Genomic DNA, 22,496 nt, shown 5'->3' with positions numbered 1-22,496 from the left:
TAGTGACGCTGACGTCTATTAAAATGATCATAAGCACAAAACACTGAAGGCAAACTGTTTCCATCAGGGAGAACCGAGTGGCTCTGAAATCACTTTTACAAACAAGCAAAGTTTCAGTTTAAGATTACTTTTTAAATTAATTACAAGTTCAATAAAAACTGGCTTTAAACTCAGGATCACAAATATGTTTTCCTTTACTATATTGATTTGTAGGTGTCTGTTCATAAACATAAACTAACAAACTAATTTACTATAAAATGAAAGTGTTTATATGAATTCAGAAAAAAAGAAACATGCCAGTCACAACTGCTTGTGTGTACATATTTCTATCTTGTGGTCTATTTACACAAAGTTAGGTTAGTTCCATCATTTAGGTGACATATGTGCTCCCAAATTTTTACGCTGCTGCACTGATGTTGGACCGTGTGCTTGCACTGGCTCAGAACAAAGTGACCACTGTGCCCTGATTGGTGTTCTTGCTTTGCACTTCTTTTGTTTTGACATGTTACATTTTTATACACACAAAAACCAAAAGGAATGACAGATTTCTCAAAATGTAGTGGAGTAAAAAGTAAGATGACTTTGAAATGTAGTGGACTGAAAGTAAAAAGTCACCCAAAATAGAAATACTTAAGTAAAGTACAGATATATGAAAAAACTACTTAAGTACAGTAACGAATTACATTTACTTAGTTACTGTCCACCACTGAATTTAAATCCTGGTATTTTCTAGGATCATCAATAATATCAATAATAAATGTATTTTATTACTGGGGGCTCCTTAGTGGTACAACCTTCTAAGTGTTGGCCCCATCTCGTCCCATCACTCAGCACGATTCTAGTCAGAGCAGCTGCCTGTTAGCTGACGTAACAGAACTGGTGGTTGGTGCTTTCCTCTTTCCGTGTTTAGCTGTCCAATGATGTTGCTTTATCTGTTTAGTAAGAACATTGTTTGTGTTGAGATAACACCCTGAATCAGCTCTTCAGTGCCCACCCCTAAATGTTTTTTTCTTATGCTGTTGAAAGTGCTGGTCATTGTGGTTGAGCGTATGACAGTGTGCCATTATCAACACATTGTACTGACATTACTACTCCGCCTCTCCTGACCAGCAGTGCTCCCCTACACACATGGTGCACTTGAAGCAGAGGACTAAAGTGCCAAAAAGTAAGAGGAAACAGAGGTGATAAAAAGAACTTTATAATAAGAACTATATGTGTGCATAGTCCCTCTTATGAGTTGAATGAAAAATGAATAACTTTAATACTAATAGGAAGAGAGAAGCACAGAGGAGAACCACAGTGGGTGATGAGAACGAGGAAATAAAAATTTAAAGGCCATTGCGCCATTTGTTAAGAGAGAGGCATTACTATTTAAAATTGCATTTGAGATAAAGCATATGGACAGTGAATGAATGATATACTCTAAACAAATTAACCACACTAGTCGTTTAAGAACAAATTGTTCTTTTAGTTCTTGGCACTGAACAGTATATAATACACCTGGTAAATTCAGTCTGAGGGCAAGTCTTTTGTGTTCTACCCCTAGCCAAAGCTCACAGTCTAAAACAGACTGCAAAATAGCTCTGACACATCAGGTGGCTATATTAGATTCTACAGAAGCTTTGCTTCACTAACTACCCATCAGCACTTAACCGACTTAGAAAGCATGGTGAAATCTCTTCAGCCTAACATTACAAGAAGATGTCAGCCTACCAGACCAGAAAAAGGAAGAGAAACCTAATGGGGCAACATTCAGAGAGACGGCCAATAGTCTCAAGACTCCTCCATGCCATCAAAATGACATGGAGCTCAATTAACTAGCAGGCAGAAGTTCATTTAGCATATAAACGGAAAAAAAGGCTACAGTAAAATTACTGAGAAAACCACTGACTGCTATGAGCATTTATTCTGCTCTGATCACTGGCCGAGTCCCAGAAATTGCAAACTGTTTTAGCATACGCTAATAGTCTTGAGAAATGGCCCTTATTGAGCATGGTGCCTGGCTGGTGCTAAGAAAGGTGAACAGGAGGACTGAAGAGAAAATGGACAAGTGTTTTACCTTGAGACAGGACCCACTGATTGAGCTTCACATGGTACAAAATGGAACGAAGTTTCCAGTGCTGGACGAGTGGGTAGCCAGACACCTCACTGTAGTTTACCATCCCTGAAAGACAACAGAACAAGCTGTTAGTGCTCCACATGATACATTTTGTAATGTGTTATAGGAACACAAGCAATACTTCTGCTGATTGACAAACCGCGACTAACTCCATTATATACACAAAACATTTCTTAGCTGGGATCTGCCTGTAAAAAATACGCAATATACTATGCACATTCAGAACAAACAGTACTATTTCTGAATACTCTTTTATTCATGCTTAGCCACACAACCTTAGAAAGCATCCTTCTTTTTTCCCTTTAATTTTGGGAGAGAAAATGAAATGCAGGAGCAGCTGCTAGCCGTAACCTTGCTTGATTGGTTCAGCTCTTCATGCAGGCACTTGACTGCATCCCTGAGAATCAAACCCTGATCTGCCGCTACTTGAAAATCGCCATATTTGCATTCAGCCACATGAGAACGTACTTAAAGTTTAAGGGATTCAAAGTGGCTCTTGTCCTTTTTGCCCGGACTCTAAAATCAGCAAAACAGAGAAATGGAAAAAAAGCTAATAAACACCTTGAGGGATCTTTTTTCTCTGGTGCAGATTAAACATAAAACTAGATTACCCCACCATTGTGGATTCTCCAACAGAAATCGTTTTTAGGGCTAGAATCAAGCATTATCTTTGCCTGGAAAGCCTTTTCTCATTGTTTCAACAAAACAAAGCACTTACCGGCAGAATAAATCAAGATTTAAAAAGAATCAATCCTTCAGTATTCCAAATACTAGTAAACTTCTGCTCTGGCCTTGGGTTGACCCTGATTTCTAACCATCAAGTGATAACACTGCCAACAGTGATTCCTGGACACTGACTGGCCATAGTCCATTGAGGATAACACATTATTAATGGAAGAAGTGGCGTTACAAATCTCTGTAAATGAAAAACAAAGAGGCTATTGTCATTCATCATCCGGATCTCCATAAAAGATGAGCGCCGTCGTCGTTCTGCCCACAGCTCTACCGCAAGCTTAGAGCCCACACATCACCATATGTAAGAGCGGCCGAGGTGATCAATCATCATGTCTCCTATAGCAACTGTCAGCCTCGCCATGCCACGTGAGAAATCACAACCATACATCAATTTAAGTCTGCTGTCATGTTTAACACATGTGGAAGATCGCATGGGCCATAACGCATCCTGTGGTGACCTCAGATTTGAGTTTATGGCATCACAAATTCAAGCTGACATTTCTCCAAATCTGTGCACATTCCAGTGGGCTCCAGAAGTAGAAACATATTCCACTCTGCATTATAGTGTATTGGCAATGAGATATTGCTCTTTATTCATTTCACGCCCTGATGCAAATGATGGAAATGCTGAAATGGGGACTGAAAAAAAAACTGCTTTGAAGTGGTACAGAAATAAATCTACAATTTGGATTGAACAGTTGTGCAAAATCTTTAATGACCCAAGCACATAGGATCAGCTGCTTAATATTAGTGCTGAATGATGATGAGGACAAAGTGAAATAGTGATATTTTGGATTTATGTGATCAACACCATTAGATTTGCACAACAAAAAAGTAGTGAAAATTTATCTGGAAAAACTATTCCCAAATGAGGCTGATTCTCACTCCAGTAATGGAAAGGATGCGTTTAGAGCAGCACATTTCTGGTTAGGGCTGGACAATGTAAACAAAACACTACATTACCTTGACTACAATACACTCACAAATGTATTAAAAAACATCTTAGTGTTTCAATGTAATATAGTCTGTAGACTGGCGATGGAGTATTCTTTAACAAAATTATTAAGTATGTTGGATCAAGTGAATGCCCTCATATAATCCAGATACCCAAAGAACATCTGCAATTAGTCACAGCACACAATAAAACATTCAGTGACTGGTTATTTGCACTTCTGTGATATCAGGTTTGTGATGGCGATGTGATCAGCTAACACAAAATTATACAGTACAGCTCCAATTAATATACATTCCAGAACACACTAAAAACGAAAAACATGCAATCAGTGTATAATTTGAGTTTGGTTTCAATGTACTATCCTAGAGTCACTGTGCTCCTGTACTCTTCCAGCCTGACAGCCCTCTGATAAAGTGCACATATTTGAAAAATAAGGCCCTAAACACGCTGTTCGTGCAGTATCCTCACCTTGAGTGCCTCTCACTTAGATCCATCTAAAGGGTAGAGCTGCAGTTGCCCCTGTAGAGCGTGCACCAGTGTCGGTGCAATACATGTCACTGTTAGAATTAATAACAAGCTCGCAACACAGAGTACACAGCCCTATTCCTCTTTTCTCAGCTAAAAATCCATGGGCTTTCAGTGGGCCCCTTCTCTTTTACCCCTCGGGTCCTGCGCTCTCATTGTCTGACAGAATGATTAATACGAGCGAACTTCACATCACAAACACGACTTCAGAGGTTGCAGTCACAGAATCCGCCACTCGGCAGTGTGCCTTGGGTGGCGGCATCATTAACAAAGAACGCACAGCCGTATAGGCGGAACACTAAGTGCTGAACCAGACTCAATGTCCTTTAAAACAGGAGGCCATGCAGATGTGCTTCCAATGGGACTAACACACACACACACACACACACACACAAAACACATGCTGTAGGCTCAACTTAATTGTGAATATCAAATCAATGCACTCATCTCTGTAAACATATCGTCTAAGTCTGCCAAAAGAGCTCATAAGTCACTGTGGCATTGCCAAATCCGTTTATTTATAGTTCTTTTCCTGGAAGATTTATGGTGTCAAGTGCTGGTATCAGCCATCGAATGGCTCATGAAACCCCATTAACAGCTGTAGCCCATGTTCCATTTCACTCTTGGATGAGCTGAAGAATGGAGGACTAGAGGGAAATTGACAGAATAGTGGGACTTATCCCTGACTTCTGTTAACCAATCTAATGGAAGACTAGTAATGCTGTGGAGCCAGCTCATCCTCAGGAAGAAGATAAGACGGCATTAAGGGGGGGGTTGATGAATGTTGGGTTACTCAAAACACTGAATTTGCCTAGTTTAAATATTTTACTTTTCCAATTCTGACCAGGTTTTTATAAAGAAAAAAATGCTTCTTCGTCATTTGTATAGTTTGGGGTTCTTTCAAGGGGTATTTAGAGACTATAATATTTATCTTGCATTTCTCCTTTTTACGTTAGAACAGTCAAACTCTGAACACCATTTGCCTTGTATATACAAAGAATACATTACAATATGATTATTCAGGGTTAATACATTCAGTGGCATTATAATTATTTTAAGGCAGGTGCTCTTTGACACGGAGTCATTATGGACCAGGTCAAAGCAAGGAAAGGGAGCAAAGTCTTGCATTATGAATGTTGCCCTTGGAATCTACATACACATATATAACAAACTGCAGAAAAACAACTGAAAAAATGTTTCAGGGTGGCACATCATCACTATATGCCATGAAAATAAATCCCTTCCTTGGGCATATACTCATAAAGGAGACATTCCTTTAAAGTCCAAGGTGACACACTTTCCGGCAAACGAAGGGATGTGTCAGTGTCTCCGGATATCCCAGCAGTCAAGCACCTTAGCGTCTGGCCGATCACTGGTCCATATGCTGCCATTTTAATTGAGAGGGACTTTGGGAAAGGGACTTTGAGCCTGCAGAATGAATCACTGCCAGTCACGCCAAACAGGGGTTCTGCTGATGACCAGTGAGACCCAGAATAGAGGAGATTTCTGACATTCGGGTGGGTTTCTGCACTCAGAACAAGAAAGCAAGGGACAGAGATCTGCTGCTGTTCCTTTGATCTCACTGCTGCCACTCACGTTCAGTATCTTCAAATCTCCATGGATGCCAGTGCTGCTGGAGTTTTCCATGGAGACGGGCGCTACCAGGGCCACCCTTAACGGCTGTAGGACACATGCAGAGGCCCCTACTGTATTAATTATCACTTCTAATGTTGTCAGCTAATTAATTGACGTTTACAGCAGGAAATGGCTCTGCAATTAATCAGTGTCAAAGAATAAATTAAACCCCAAATGTGATTACCATTGAGAGCTGCTACAAAAACTGAATTTCAATGGAGGCAGCTTCTTTTTCTATAATACATGCACAAGAACAGGGATGACTACTCTTAGGGTCATACTGTGTGTTTGCTCCATCAGTGCTGCAGTTAAGAAAACACAAACACAGAGGTACTTACAGCGGCACTCTAGGGGTAATACATTTGTCTATGGTCAGTTCATCCTATTCAAGAAAAAGATATTTATCTATGAGAAGCAACACTGGAAAGACATTAGCAACAGAGTAGACAGCACAAATCCATGCAGAATCTTGGTGAACCAACATGTCACATTCCAAAGTTTTCTTAACATGACATGCAAGGTAGGAAAGCTGTTCAGCTTGGATAGTAAAACAAGCTTGCTGAATACGCCAAACCAAGAACTCTAATTGCCCTGGCAACTGTGCAGGGTTTTCTTTTTTTCCTTCCAATAACTGGCAGAGCAGACGGATGGGAAACCAGTCGAAAGTCAGAACACTGACAAAGCTCTCCAAATTGCTGCACAGTTTAATTCTTTAAGCAAAAGAATAAGCTCTTTATACCCTTGAAAATATTGAGAAATGAACAGACAATTAAAGCGGCATGTGATTATGTTTCCATTCAATGCTGGATTAATGTGGTCCTATATTTAAATCCTAAACTAACACAAAAAAGCTAAGGATCAAATAAAAAATTGAACTTGGGAAACTGCTTTCAAACAAATGAAGAGAACATTCAGTGATACTTTTATTTGAAACATAAGCAACACTTGCATGTGAACATTTACAATCTTTTAAATAAAAACGCACAATTAATGATTAGGAGCCGAATTATTAGAGATGAAAGAGAAACTGCCATGAAAGAAAGTAGAGGGAGTTATGAGCATTCATATTTGAAAAAAGAGTCCCATGTTCAACATACAACTGAAAAATAAAGTGTTAATAAACACAATATAGTAGGGTGAGGAACAGGAAAACATTGAACAGCCTAGGCAAAATAGACAGTTATGAAATAGCCACTGTTGATGCCACCGGCTAGTTCTGGAACTGACTGAATATGATCCCCCTGAAGGTGTGACCTCACCTCACCATGCCAATTACAGAAGGGGCTAATAAAATATAGATTTTTCTTCCTGTTTCTACACTGCCACATCTGAAGTAACCAAGTGTCACAAGATGGCAGGAAAAACTCCCCAAAGGAACTAAACATCACAGCACAAAAAGATCAACTGCTTTCATTATATGGTACTAGATGGTTATGACTGACTGACAGCAAATATATATTTTTAATCATACAATCAAAATCTACAGCCTTGTACTGTGACATTACATGAAATACAATAACTAATAAGGCCTTAAGACAGCCAAAGTAATTGTTTTTTTGAGGCCTTGTGTTTTTCAGAATTGTAGTCTGGTATTAAACTGACATTTGCTTCTATTTATTTATTAAAAGTCTGCATTAGTCACTGTCAAATTGTTAGTCGGGGCAGAATGTTTTTGTAATGGCTTATATCTGGAAGACATTAACAGACTGATACAGGACATTTTTTGTTCTTCTATCCACAGATACTATATAGACAAATCCAGACCCAAAAAGCAACAAGCCATTAGGAAATAAAGATGGAAAAATCAAACCCATGCAAACAAAGACAAGTACATGCATATCCACACAGGTAATGATAAAGTTAAAAAAAAAAAAACGTTTGAAGCTAGTTAAAAAAAAAACTTAAAAAAAGCAATAATGGACAGTAATATGTTTATACAGAGTTTCACTAAAGGTCTGCAGCAGTAGTGGTACAATGAAGAGATTCTTAATTTATTTTGCTCATGGTGATTCCTTGCAGTTTCAGTTGTACACTAACTATATCCACCTGATTCTCCTATCCAGACACCCCCCTCCCAACCTTCCTGAAGGAACTGAACCAGGCGTTTGAGATTTAAGAGTTTGGTTATTCAAATAAAAAAAAAAAAACTTTCAACCCCAGGGGGTTTAATCCACAAAGACATGATGAAGACATCACTGAAAACAAAAGAAACCAATGTTTTTTTTTTTTAATAGATATCAATAAAAATGTTGTGTAGATTACCAAAAATACATATAGTATATGTAAGTTTATCTGAAAGTATATGTCTTGCTACTGAAACAGTGCAATATCTCTCTGTCTCTATCTATGGGACCTGACCTACTACTTTTTTCTGAATCCATGTTTGGTTCCTAAATACCAAGAAATACGAACATCACCAAGAAATCACTGCAAATTTGCTACAGATTTACAATGCAGTAAGCCTTCAAATTTAAGACCTGGTCACTTCCTAAACTTTTTATCTGGAGTTATAAAAGTCATGGTCTTGTAAAACATACAGGCCCAACAATGTTAGAGCACACTATACACAGTGTCATTTCCCTGGCTCTGTACAAATAATATACAATCAAGTAGAAATCAGTGTAGCAGGATCAATACAATAGATCCAATCTATTAGATTACAGGAATTGGCTGGCTGCAGGGTGCTTTCTGCAAATCAGCTACAAAGACAGCTCAAATTTTGCAGAGATCTATGGGATTATTCTAAATCCGAGCTTTGTCACTTCCACTCTCTCTTCAACAGTTGCATTCAGCAGATTGCCACTTAATTCTTTAGAAGCGCAGAAAAATGCCTTTGTTAACCATTTCTCTCAACTTTGCCAACCACCACCTTCCCTTCACGACAATCAATGGAATCTATTTACTACGCCCGTGTCTCAACACAGTAGGCTGCGTCCACCTGTGGTGATCTCCATTCCATAATGTGCATTTCTGAAGTAATTTATTGTTGCCACTCACACACAATACGTCGAGAGAGTTGACCAAATATGATGCAATGTCTGTTTTTTGTGCCTCAAAGACAATCACTGATTAAAAGTAGCTAGCATTGGGCCTCCACTCCCCATCTAAGGCCATGAGCACCAGTCACTGCATGCTGTGAACCTCGAGGATGATTCCACCCCCCCTTCCTCATCCCAGCAGGAAATGTGCTTAGCAGCTGTGGGCTTCCTACCTGCTTGCCAATTAAATCAAGATGTATTTGCCTTTCAAAGCCTCTCCTCCTTTTCCCTTCTCTGCGTTTCCCTTCCCCCATTGGAATAATTGATGGAGCCCTCTGGCCTATGATGAATGACTTCCAACCTAAAGATGAATAGGAAGATGAATGTGCTGCCGTGCAAGGGCTGTGAGGAGAGGCTCAAGGAGTGCTGACACAGTGACAAATACACTGACCGTGGCACCAACCAGCCCAACCAGCTGGGGAGGGTGGCAGCAAACCGATAGCTCAGATGCTGGCTTGCCCATGCCACATGGCCGTCCCAGGCCCAATTACCTCAGCTAGCAGCTAATTTCAGCTGACCTGTTTGTCAGCACTGATGCCTTGAGACAAAAAAAGAAGAATGACAGTTTAAGGTCAGGGGAGAGAATGTGGGGCATTTTATGAGGAAAACTGAGCAGAATTAGTTTTATTATTTCTAACCAGGATGCTAGAGAATGTCAGTAAATGACCCATGAAAGTTGGCATTCAGATTAGAGATATTTACAGATAACACCTTACGGGTACTGGATTATAGAAAACCAGTACATATTTTAGAAACTAAATACAACTATAAAAATAAATACAATCTCGTATTTTTTTTACAATAAATAAAAAAAACCCATAAGACCAACGGCTCATAATGAAGGTTATACCAAAAACTAAAGCTGCGTTTATTCACGTCTTTTATTTGACCTATCTTCCTACCAAGGCTTATTTCTATTCAAATAAAATCTTTGCACTTGAAAATTCAAGGTTATTTCTCGGTCACCTAACAATGTCGAGACGCTGCAAAAACCTATTTGTTTCAATCAATGTTTCAATGTTTGCAAAAATCATCTTGGTGCCTGAGGGCTCAGAGCCACGCTATTAACTCTCTGGATGTAATTAAATGGCTAAATGGCGTACACATTACTAATGAGGCGAGTTTAAGGGATAATTTGTTGGGAGTGGTGTTCAAGGAGCATGCCGATCATCAGGTGCAGGGGCTTATGGGGCTTTGTGCAGGACCACCTGCCTCCTCTCCCTCAGGTCTGCAGTGGTGCATGCTGCAGCACTATGGATAAATGGATGCATTTTTTTCTTCCATCAACAGGGCCAATGGCCTGAAGCACAGGATGATACTGTGCATTTGCAAATTCAATGTTTGCAAAAATCATAAGCACCTGCCTCACCTGGTGCCACCACCAGTCTGGCTGTTCCTTCAGCAGCCGCACTGTAGAATGCCTACATAAAACACCTGGACTGCCTAGAGCTGTGTTAAAATATCAATATGGATTTATATCAAGGATAAGCATGTGACTATATGTGTAACCATGCTGTGATGGCTGGATCAATAGTGCATGTTAATGCACAAGTGAAGCAGATACTGCAGATACTGGTTGGTATGGTGTTGTTTTTCAGGAGTTGGGCTCGGCCCCTTAGTTCCAGTGAAAGGAACACTTAATGCTTCAGCAGACCAAGAGATTTTGGACAATTTAATGCTCCCTACTTTGAGGGAACAGTTTGGGGATGGCCATTTCCTGTTCCAACATGACTGTGCACCAGTGCATGAAGCAAGGTTCATACAGAGCGAGTTTGGCTTGACTGGCCTGCACAGGTTCCTGACCTCAACCCGACAGAACATCTTTGGGATGAATTAGAGCGGAGACTGCGACCCATGATTCGTCCAACATCATGTTTGACCTCACAAATTCGCCTCTGAAAGAATGGTCAAAAATTCCCATAAACACACTCCTAAACCTTGTGGAAAGTCTTCTCAGATGAGTTGAAGCTGTTATAGCTGCAAAGGGTTGGCCAACATATTAAACCCTATGGATTAAGAATAGGATGTCACTCAAGCACCTGCCTAGGATGTCACCCTGGCACTACCCTACTACACTTGCCCTTGGCCAGGCAATGTGAAACATTACTGTTTCAGAAAAGCAAACCTTAAAGCAGCATTGCCAACTTCAGGTATGCTATCCATAGAGGATCAGTTTCCCAAACAGCAGAACTGGCACAACACACAACTTCAGAAGTTCTTCTCTTATGAAATCTCGTCACACCAAGGACAGTCACAGAACACCAGACAGTGTCAGAAATACACCATGGGATTCATGTTGTATCTACAGCTGTAAAATTACAAAATCAAACAACCTTGAGTTTTTCTATTAAAACTAATCTCCAATGCAGCATGCAGTGCAAGATCCAGAAAATCTAATCAAGGCTTAAAAAGGGCAAAATAAGAGGAAATGCACTAAGCATGAGCAAGGGAATCACTCCAAGCAACAAGCCACAGAGACTAATCTAAATGGCATTAAAAAAGCATATAGAAGAGAAAAAGGAAATTACTGATAATAAAAATGGATTCCTGGTGTGCCATTTCTGCAGTTAATTTTACATCAGAGCTTTGGACTTCAAATTCCAATTCAGGTGTTATGCTATTGCCCCTCACTGCAGAGAGCAGAGCCTGCTGAAAGCAAGAGTACAGTTTGACTCGACTTATCTAGATGGAGGGAGGCTGTTTAGGTGCTTCTTTTTTCCTCATCAATGACTGTTTAAGCTGACCCTCTCTGTAATGGCTGCAGCCAACAGCCAACAGTGACAGCAGTGTCCGGAAATGAGTGTCCCCCTCTCCCCTGAAAAATTATTTAGTTCATAATTTTCTTCCACTTTATCATTTAGTCGCTTGACCTGGCAGGGAGAAACGGAGATGAGGAGATAATATAGATTGACTTCCAAAAACAAAGGGTGTACATGTGTACATGTGTGGTTACTTTTGATGCCAGACTTTGAAGATAATGATAAGTCATATTTATGAGGCAAATAATAGATTACACAGTAATGGCAGCATAGAGATAATTGCAGTGCAAAAATAAAAATTGTTACAGCTCTGAGTCTTAAAAACAACAGTTTGTATCGTCACATTTCAGCTCCAATATGTACAATATCCAGAGAGGGAGTGAAGAGAGCAACTGTATGCTGTAATAACATTTATTGCTGAAAAGAGCCACTGTGATTGGCTGTGCAGTTTCCTCCACTTCAAGTAAACAAAATATAAAAGTAGATTCATTCATTAGCATGTTAAGTGATTTTCATTCAGATTCATTTATGAAGCTGTCAAAACCAGGCCTGCTTACCAGTCAGATACTCCGGATCAGGAACTGGGTCCGACAGGTCCTCGTGGCACTGCGCCTCATTGGGAATTGATGCCACAACCATGCCATCCGGAAGCTGCTGCTCTATACCACGAGCAAAGTTTTTCTGCCTGGAGAGAGGAGTGGAAGGAAACAGTCAGCTTAAAAACACCATTCCACACAGTCAGACCAATAGCTCTTTATGTGAGTAAGTGTCTGTCAAAAGTGGAGCACAGCGCAAAGGTTGAATTTTTGACATGCTATTATAGAAAAAAATCCATATGATGTATATGAAAAAATTTGATGCAGAAACTTCATTTTCACTGTGCCACAGTTCATCATGTTCATCCCCTATTCAATCCTTTCCCTGGTCTACTCTTCGGGGCTTTTTCTGGACCTGACAAGCTCGTAATTCAGATTTCTCCATCCCTTCCCAACTTACTTTTTAATGGCCTCCCCATTTAAACAAGGTACATCTAAATGCTTCTCAAATCAAAAGCTACAAAATTTGAACAGCTGTCAAGTCACTGCAGGTAGGAAAACAAGGCTGTCCACAACTCAGAGTAATAGACTTGGGCGGTATTATACGTGCCTAATACGGTATATCACAGTTTGTAAAAATTATAATGGTATTTCAAAATTATGACTTGTAAAATTCCTATTTAGTGTCTGAACAGATACAAACTCATTCAATCTATTTATATTTAGCGTGCTCACTGAGTGGTGGTGCGGAAGTGCACTGATAGGTGGCACTAATAGAGAACTAAGAGCCTGCATGCTAACAGCTCAGCTATGAAAAAGAGCTACATGCACCATAACCACACGTTCTCTGCACACAACACAGAACATGTTATATTTCAGCTTTCATTTCAACACCAGTCACTCAACTATGAGTCATCCTCTAAATGCATGCACTGCTCTGCAACACCTTCAGGTAAGATTGTGGTGGTAGAGAACAGAAAACGAATGAAGCTATAATGACCCTCGTCAAATATTCCCATTCCACCATACATCGTGACACACTCAGATTCTGGTTTGGCATTTACTGAATGATGGCTTAAATAATGTGCAGTAATTTGGTAACTATGTAAACTGCAAACTGAAATAATGCTAGACGAGTGGGCAGCATTATAGAGAAAGGTCTGGCTGCAGACATGCACTCTCAGCCTGACCTGCACCGCCACCCTATTGATGACATCAGTACACACTCTGCCATGACAGTGTTTTTGTCAGTTTTATGAGGAAAAACAGTGAACCATGTACTGCTGGGCAACAAGAGTTAGACTGTATATTAACGTTGCCATACTGATAATAAGGTAATTAACAATGGAAACGATAAGACATGAATGTCGAATTTATTTGCAGAAAATACAAAAAGGCTACCACTGAAACTCATTAAAGCCACGCTGAAGACGATTAGAACCGATTATCAAAAACTGTAATATTGATAAAAAGAGAACTTGTTGTGACAATGTACAGTCAATGTTGTACCAATTACTTTTGCTGTCTCGTCAACAATATTCTTAAAGTTATAAGATATCATCAAAACTTTCTGAGAAATTACATTGCAATGTTGTGACAATGTAGAGAGTACCAAGCAGTATGTTGTCACAACATAACTGTGTTCGCAGGGCCGTTAGGAATAATACCTGATGGTTTTGCTTCCTAATGAGAATCAGCTTTCATTAGGAAAGGATCAAATGTATGTGGAATAAGTCCATAACACCTGATTAAACAATCAGAATCCTTTACACTGTGATATCAACTCATCATGAAAACAAACTTTCACTAGTAACACAACAGTAAACAAACTAGTAACTTTCTAGCTGTGTTATGGACAAAAAAATTGATAAAGTGATGATATCACTAAGCAGCAGCCATCAAAATTTACCATGGCATTGAGCTGCTTCTGCCACTGTGGCAGAGTGTGCAAGTGCACATGATGTCACTGGGGCTGAGAGTATATTTGGCTGAGAGTGCATGTCTGCAGCCAGACTTTATTGTGGCATTATAAGTGACTATCACTAGCAGCTCAGCTTTTACATTTTTACAAACACCGTCAGATACCGTACAGCACGGTGAAATGCCAGGAAGGTTTTAAGGTATGAAAATAGACACTGCCTAAGCCTACAGAATAACTTCTCCCCCACAAACCTTGCTACCAATTGTAGATACAGCCAATCACACTAAAGCAGGCATGTCAAACTGTGGGACCATCAGAGCCAAAGTGCTGCAGAGATTAGTGTTTACCCTTATCTAACACTTTGCATTCAGTTCATGAAGGCCTTGCTATTAGCAGATGAGCTGAATCGTGTGTGTTTAATGAGGTAACGTTCTGAAGTGTGCAGTTGGAGCTTGACACGTGCACTAAACAGTTCCAATTTATGTATCGCATTTTAATACTTCTACAAAACTGACACCTCACTACCAGAACATCAACATTCATTTAACTGCATTCTGTGCATCCATCCTTCTTCTTGCAGAAATGACAAACCCCTTAGTTCCAACCAATAAAACTTCATTTTGCCACTTTTAACAATCTTTGCTTCAGATTCATTTGTGCGCTGATATCCCATCATTAATCAATTATCAAACTTCCAATTGCTGGTTGAAATGCTGTAGATATTCTAATGGATTTGCACATTGGCACTCCATAAGTGTTATTCAATATTCACAAGGTGCGAATAAGCAATGTGAAATCAACCAGTTTTTACCCATGCGGCTAATTAATTCTCTACAGGGTTTGACTGCCTGAGAAAAATGGCCTTTCTTTCATCATTTTTTAAATACATGTTAACTCATGCATAATGCTGAATAAAATTCATGGAGAAACAGTAATCCATGACAAACTTTCCGACCTCTCACTGATACTCAGCTTTGATGGGTAGAAGCACAAAAAAGTAAGACTCAGAAGGGTGTCTCCACTGGAATGACAGAAAGGCTGTTTATGAAATTTCTCTTCTCAACCTCTACTGAACAATTGCTCTGGAACTTTTGCCATTACACAATCTAAACCCCTTTGCAAGGTCTACTGTCATATCTCATTAGGAATCAGACTCAGATGAGAGCATAGCATTATCTCAGAATACATGGTGCACTGTCTAATTGGGCTTAAACAGGAACAGGAAAAAAGCTAGAGGCTTATAAGAAGCAACTGATGTTAATTTAGAAATGAGAGGTGGTCGGCGCTGTGTAGTTGTCATTTGTGCTTTATTAAACAGGCATAGTGGTGCAGAGTTTCGTGGTCATTTTCCCTTCAGCTCATATGACGTATGAATAATAGTGTTCATAGTATAAACAATCACTGCTATTGTGCTGTAAAAGCAGTCATTACTAAAAGACTGAAATCATAAATCAAAGTTTCCTAGATGCTATGGCAGATGTCATAGCCAAACTGAATGGCATGAGTAGATTTAGCTCTTTTTAAACTGTTTAGGTAACTGCTAACAAAAAGTAGTTAAATTATTCTGTATATTTATTCAACAAATTTTTTTAGGTAACATTTTTATCCAATTTCCCTGATACAAAAAAGCCTGTGACAGCAAACTCATCTGTTGAATTCTGTTTCTGAGAAACAGCTCTAGTTAATAAACAGTATATGTGTGTAGCTGTCAACATATCTTCTGTAAATTTCATCTGTATGTACGTAGTTCCACTGAATCTGGCGAACTGGAAGTTAGACAAGCAAGTTAGAGTACCATGATGCAGAAACTCAAGGGGATCCTGTGTCTGTTGAAATCGTAAAAGAAGTTTTTACTCTTGTCAGGCTTGAACCACAGGCTTGAATAGTAAACTATTAGCTGCTCAGCACTATTGCTTCTCAAAGCTATTTTTGATAAGAGTAATATTTTCCCCATTGAGGCAGTCCAGATAAACAAAACACTGCAACTGAACCCGCAGGCCTCGTAGTTTTAATGAAAGTAAAGTCTAAAATTGTGGAATATTGGAATTTAATTCACAAATAATAACAATGATTATGAACAGATACCACTGAATTCAGGGATAAAAATAGTCCAGAAATAAAAACACAAATGATGCACTTAAAACACTCTGCTTACGAATCTTTGTAGTATGAATTTACCTGACTTTACACAGGCTCTCATCTATGCAAAAACATTATTTAGAATTCAAACTGTACTCTCTCTCTTTTAGAATAGGATATTTATCAACATAAAAATTCAACCTTCTTTAATCATTGCAGCATATTGATTTTTATTACTTGCAGAGGATGGAATCTGTTACTTGGGTACTTATAGGCAATTATTCATGCTAATGTAGAGCATATTTGATTACTGTGCAATTTCTAATAGAAAATAAACATATATTCTGCAATTATCTGTCCTGGATTGGGCTGCACCAGGTGTGCATAGGTTTATACTTTACTAAGTCCATGTTTAACATTATTTAGTTTCCAACCATCTGCTTATTAAATTTGGTTGCACCGCAAATCTATAAGTTGTATCTTAACTAGTAACAATTAACTAATACGCATGTCGCTTTAATATGACAATGACATGTTCAAAACCACCAATCAGTAAACCCGGTGCCATGTGTTTTTGTGCTTTCTACATGTTTTCTGATTGTTTCCCCAAAAGGAAGTTTAAATATTTAGTAAATACTAAGCTCACTTAGTACTTTAGGACTTAGTAAACACCTGCATTACAAGTAGCCTTCATTTAAACTTCCACACAGCTGGTGCAGCCAAACAGTTACTGTATAACAGTACCAATGACTTTCTTCTCCATCTTGATTTTGTTTCTTTAACATGGCATTATAGGTTTTTCATTATATAAATATGTTCTCTGTAACTATATTATTAAAAGGAGCGTGTTAATGTTGCTTCCCAAATTAGTTTTATTCCTATATGATACTTACTTCTTCCAGTCTTGTCAGTAACAATCTCTGTCTTGTTAACATTACAATTACCTTTTCACTGTTGATCTCTGTATACCCTTTTGGTTCATCACTTTATTATTAGCAATTTAATATAGTTTAGAAAAGCACTGTTAGACTTACTGGAGTATAAGTAGTATTGTCTCATTATTTACTGAAATATATAACAGCTGTTTTTTACACATTCTATCTTTGAAATCTACCAGTTACAACATGCTGAGTATTCCTTGGATAACCCAGTTAAAATCAGTAACACTCTTCAAGTATATTAATGGGGAACAGTACAACACATTTCAGCTAAAAGCTCACATTCATGTCATGACTGAAAATAACAGTGGGCTATATAATAAAATACACATTCAAGTTTACTGAGTTTTTCCCCTAAAAGCAACAGGAACATTTTTTAAAGTGATTGTCTGATAAATTACAATTTTTTATTTGAAGTATAAAGACTCACTGAGTGAGCTACTGATATTTTTCTTGCTATAACATGTTGGATTCAAATAGTCAGCTAATTATCAAGCCCTTCATGGGTTTAATAAGGTGTGTCAGAGTAGGAATACACCAAATTATTCAGAATTATGTAAAAATAAATATGTAAATAAAGTGTAAAATCTGATGTAATATGACCAATGACAATGAGAAATGCTTTAAACGCTGTGCCAGGTGACAAAGATGAATGGAAAAAGTAAAAATTTGTCTTCATATCTTGAGTAACATGAGCAAACATTGCATCACTGATTATTTTAAGGACTTTTCAAATAAGCTGATTAATGAACTGTATGTTTCTTGTCCATTGGTATGATCCAAAGATTCAAGATTCAACGCAAGATTAAAAAATATTACACTGCATTGCTGCATATTTCTAAGTAATAAGTAATCTGTAATTAAGTAATCTGCATATGCACAGCATGTTTTTTATATAACCAAAATGTTGATCATGTATCAACGTTACCAGCATTTGGCACCAGCACACCATCATGACTAAATACCCAGATAACATAGAAGAACTGTCATATTTTGAGACACAACTGATGATTAAAGAGGGACAATGTATGAAAGAGTAGTAGTCCTATAATATATAATATCTACTTGATTTAAAACAAAAACAAAATCTTGGAACACAGTTCCTAAAACAAGCAATTTATCTGAAACTATTTGAAGTTCTGTATCATTTTAAACTCTTCAGTCTACTTTAAAATTCAATTTCATTACAGCTTTAATTACAAGTACCTAAAAAGAGTTACTTTCTTTAAATGAATATAACTCGGGCTTCAAGCTTTTATGATGAACTCACTCCTGGCTCATATGTGATATATTAATTTATTGTAAAAGAGTTACTGGGAGATGGTTGAAGAGGCTGGCTGATGGGCTTTAGAAAAGGCAATCCTAATCATGATCCACTGCTCTGTTAATGGGAACAAAGAGCAGTAAAATATTCATTAAAAGCAGCTCAGTGCATGCTGTGCAGGACAGAGGAGGAGAGCCAGACAAGGCCTGCAGCCCAGAGGAGAGCTGAAGTAATTAGGGGAGGGTGCATTTATAGCTATTTATTTATTTATTTATTTTTAGAGGTGAGAAGTCTCAGGATGGCTGCTCGATAGAAAAAGGGAAAGTAGATGTCGACTGATGGCAAACAGAACTGTGGCAACACATAAGGGAAAAGCCTGAATGAGTAGAGAGAAATTAAAATGAAAATGAGGGAAAAAATGTCATGCAGCATTTGGGTGAAATGTTTGAAAAAAGAGTGAAAGGGAAGGTTTACAAGACAGTAGTGCGTCCTGCTATGATGTATGGTTTGGAGACTGTGGCTCTGTCTAAAAGACAGGAGGCTGAGCTGGAGGTGGCGGAGATGAAGATGCTGAGATTTTCGTTGGAAGTGACAAGGATGGACAAGATTAGAAATGAGCAGATCAGAGGGACAGTGAAGGTGGAGCAGTTTGGAGATAAAGCCAGAGAGGCCAGGTTGAGATGGTTTGGACATGTGTTGAGGAGGAATAGTGGATATATTGGGCAAAGAATGTTGGAGATGAAGCTGCCGGGTAGAAGGAGAAGAGGTAGACCTCAAGAGAAGGTTTATGGATGTAGTGAAGGTGGACATGGAGATGGTTGGTGTAAAAGTAGAGGAGGCAGTGGATAGGGCAAGATGGAGGCAGATGATCCACTGTGGCGACCCCTAAAGGGAGCAGCCGAAAGAAGAAGAAGAAGAAGAAGAGTTTGAAAAACATTTCTTGTTTTTACATTTATCTCTGTAATATTGGCCTTCTCCTAACTCTGAGGGCAATGGAAGACAAATCGGGTGGTGTAATCCAAACTTGCAGATTTAAAGAAAATATCAGCCCCTTTTTGGAAGTGCGGGAATGGGGTGTGTGAGAGAGAGAGAGAGAGAGAGAGTCAGAGACTGACTGAAGGCAGAGCATAGGGTTTTTTGTACATGGAAATATATTCAGCTATGCCACACAACCCAAAGCTCAAGCATCCAGTGGGCAACAATCATGGTGCACAAAGGCAATCCACATGCTGAAGTGACCTGTGTGTAACTGTGTGTGTATATCTATGATCATGTGTATCTGTGTTTGTGTGCAAATATGTGTGTACACAAGTGTGCATACACTGAGTGAAGACATCCTCCATTCTCCTTTAGCAAAAGTGCAGCATATGCTCTGGGCACTAGCCCACTATGTCAGCACTCTCCTTTTATTTTCTTCCATTTGCTACTCGGTCTGGACACACACAGCCAGAGCTACTCAAAAACTACTTTTTTGGCTCCCACTCAAAATACTACAAAGCACCACATCCGCTGTATTTTTTATTCTGACTGAGACTGAGGCAGAAAACTTAAATTTAACATAATAAAAACATCCTGTCGACACTTCCCGAAAGAAAGCGTGATGCACAGCAGTGTGAGAAAAATCACAGAGATGTCTTTCAAGAGCTACTGAAGAACAGTGAGCCAAAACTAGACCCTGTCATGGGTTCATTTTAAGTTTGGGTAGTAATGAGTGTCAAACATAGCTTAGATCTTCAGAATATAGAATGTAGAACCCTTAGAAGCCCATTACTGTATATTCCAGTCATTTATTAAACTTTGTTTTTTGTTATAAACAAAACCAATGTATATAATAATAATAATAATAATAATAATAATGATAACAATAATAAAAACTATATAATTAAAAACTACCACTCAATAAGCTTATGTAAAATGCTCAAAGTGCTTCACAGCATAAAGATAAAATATTAAAACAATAATGAGGGAATGTAATGAACATGGCTAAGACATAACTATAAAAACAAAAAATCTATAATAAACATTTTAAAAATAGATGAAGTTAAGATGAATTACAAGATTTTTTGTTCTTATTTTTTTTTATGTTTAGCCAGCCAGCACTTGATAATTGTAAAACACGATTTGGAGCATATTTGTATATAGGGCATTCTGAGATGTATGAAAGTGCTAATCCTTTCTGAACCAAATAAAAATAATCTTAAAGTCAGCACATATTAGTAGTGTGGCTGCAGTATTCTGAACAAATTGCAATAAACAAAGCATTGTTGTAGTCTAGGCATGAAAAGACAAAAGCATGACTCAGTTTCTCAGCATAATCCAGCATGAAGAAAGACCTGGCTCATGCTATATTTCCTAAACAAACAAAATGTGATTTCTCAGGCTAGTTTTAACATTTGTTCTCTGTAATGCAATTCAAATAAAGAGGATTTACATATTTCCTTAGTAATAAGGAAATATCGACCTCAGCTCTGCTTTTAACACAGTCATCCCAACTAGGCTGCTCACCAAGCTCAGCGACCTGGGAATCAGCACCCCCATGTGTAACTGGGTTTTGGAATTCCTGACAGACCGACCCCAGTCTGTGAGATTGGGCAGTCACATATGTCTACCACCATCACCCTGAACACTGGTGTGCCGCAAGGCTGTGTGCTGAGCCATCTGCTCTTCTCCCTGTTCACCCACGATTGTGTTCCTCTGCACACATCTAACATCTTCATCAAGTTTGCAGACGACACCACAGTGGTTGGCCACATCAGGAACAACAATGAATCGGCCTACAGGGAGGAGATCCAGCACCTGACTTCCTGGTGCACCACCAACAACCTCATCCTGAACACAGGCAAAACCAAAGAACTCATCGTGGACTATCGGAAAACCAAGGGCTGCACACACTCTCCTGTCTACATCAACGGAGCAGAGGTAGAACGTGTGTCCAGCTTTAGGTTCCTGGGAATCCACATCTCGGCAGACCTTTCATGGTCCTTCAACACCTCCCATCTCATCAAGAAGGCACAGCAGCGTCTTTACTTCCTGAGGAGACTAAAACAAGACCGGCTGTCTACTCAGATCCTCACAAATTTTTACAGATGCACCATCGAGAGCATACTGACCAACTGTGTGACCTTCCATCTCCCTGCCATCAAAGACATTCACCACCAGCGCTGTGTGCACAGAGCACACAGCATCATTAAGGACCCCTCCCACCCCAACCACAAACTGTTCAACCTACTTCTATCTGGGAGGAGATACAAGAGCATCCGGGCCAGAACCAGTCGGCTCAGGTCCAGCTTCTTTCCCTCCACAATCACTCTGCTGAACTCCACACCTCGCTGATCACACTACCACTCATACTGCACACAGCGGACTATGAACACTGCCTTTCATACTACACTCACCAATCAGAGCTGTTGTTTTATTTTATTCATCATTATTACCACTGCACAAATGTAACATTCTACTGCCATGTAAATAACACATCGCAACAGTTATTCTATACAGTGTACATCTCCAACATGTTCATGTATATATCTACACACCTATAATCTATTTTTTTGCATATCTATAAGTAATTTATTCTATATACTGTAATGTTGCACTATGCCTATTTATTGCACACTTGCACAGTCTCTTTTTGCACTATTTGCTACTATTTGCACTTCTGGTAGATGCTAACTGCATTTCGTTGCCATGTACTTGTACTGAGTAATGACAATAAAGTTGAATCTATCTATCTATCTAATAAAAAATATATGTTGATCTAGATAACAGTGCTTGATAGACAGTTTAGTCTGTCAGTTTTTGTTCTTTAATGATGTGTCCTAGTGTATAATAATGTATAATAAAAATAAAATTGGGCCTAGTATGGAGCCCTGTGGTCCTCACAAAAAATACCATATGTGATGTTTGCCTCGACTAACAAAATTCCTTCTTCCATGACCTGCCCTGAGACTAGAGTTTTTCAAAAAATATCATTTTTATTTAGGATCTAATTT

At 38.8% G+C, this 22,496-nt stretch overlaps 1 protein-coding gene across 5 annotated transcripts in view; it reads right to left on the bottom strand.

Annotated features, from left to right (window-relative positions):
- Positions 1-22,496, bottom strand: part of astn1 (astrotactin 1) — a 246,924-nt gene that overhangs the window by 72,549 nt on the left and 151,879 nt on the right. For all 5 annotated transcript variants that reach the window (XM_017718434.2, XM_037545381.1, XM_017718431.2 and 2 more), the window contains 2 exons: positions 12,324-12,451; positions 2,060-2,164 (listed from right to left, as the gene is read on the bottom strand). In XM_017718434.2, coding sequence (XP_017573923.1) covers positions 2,060-2,164; positions 12,324-12,451 — 233 coding nt within the window. The remainder of the gene's footprint in view (positions 1-2,059; positions 2,165-12,323; positions 12,452-22,496) is intronic.

This window comes from Pygocentrus nattereri, chromosome 2 (assembly GCF_015220715.1).
Source record: "Pygocentrus nattereri isolate fPygNat1 chromosome 2, fPygNat1.pri, whole genome shotgun sequence".
NCBI classification, from domain to species: domain Eukaryota; kingdom Metazoa; phylum Chordata; class Actinopteri; order Characiformes; family Serrasalmidae; genus Pygocentrus; species Pygocentrus nattereri.
This window is presented reverse-complemented; position numbering and strand designations above follow the sequence as displayed.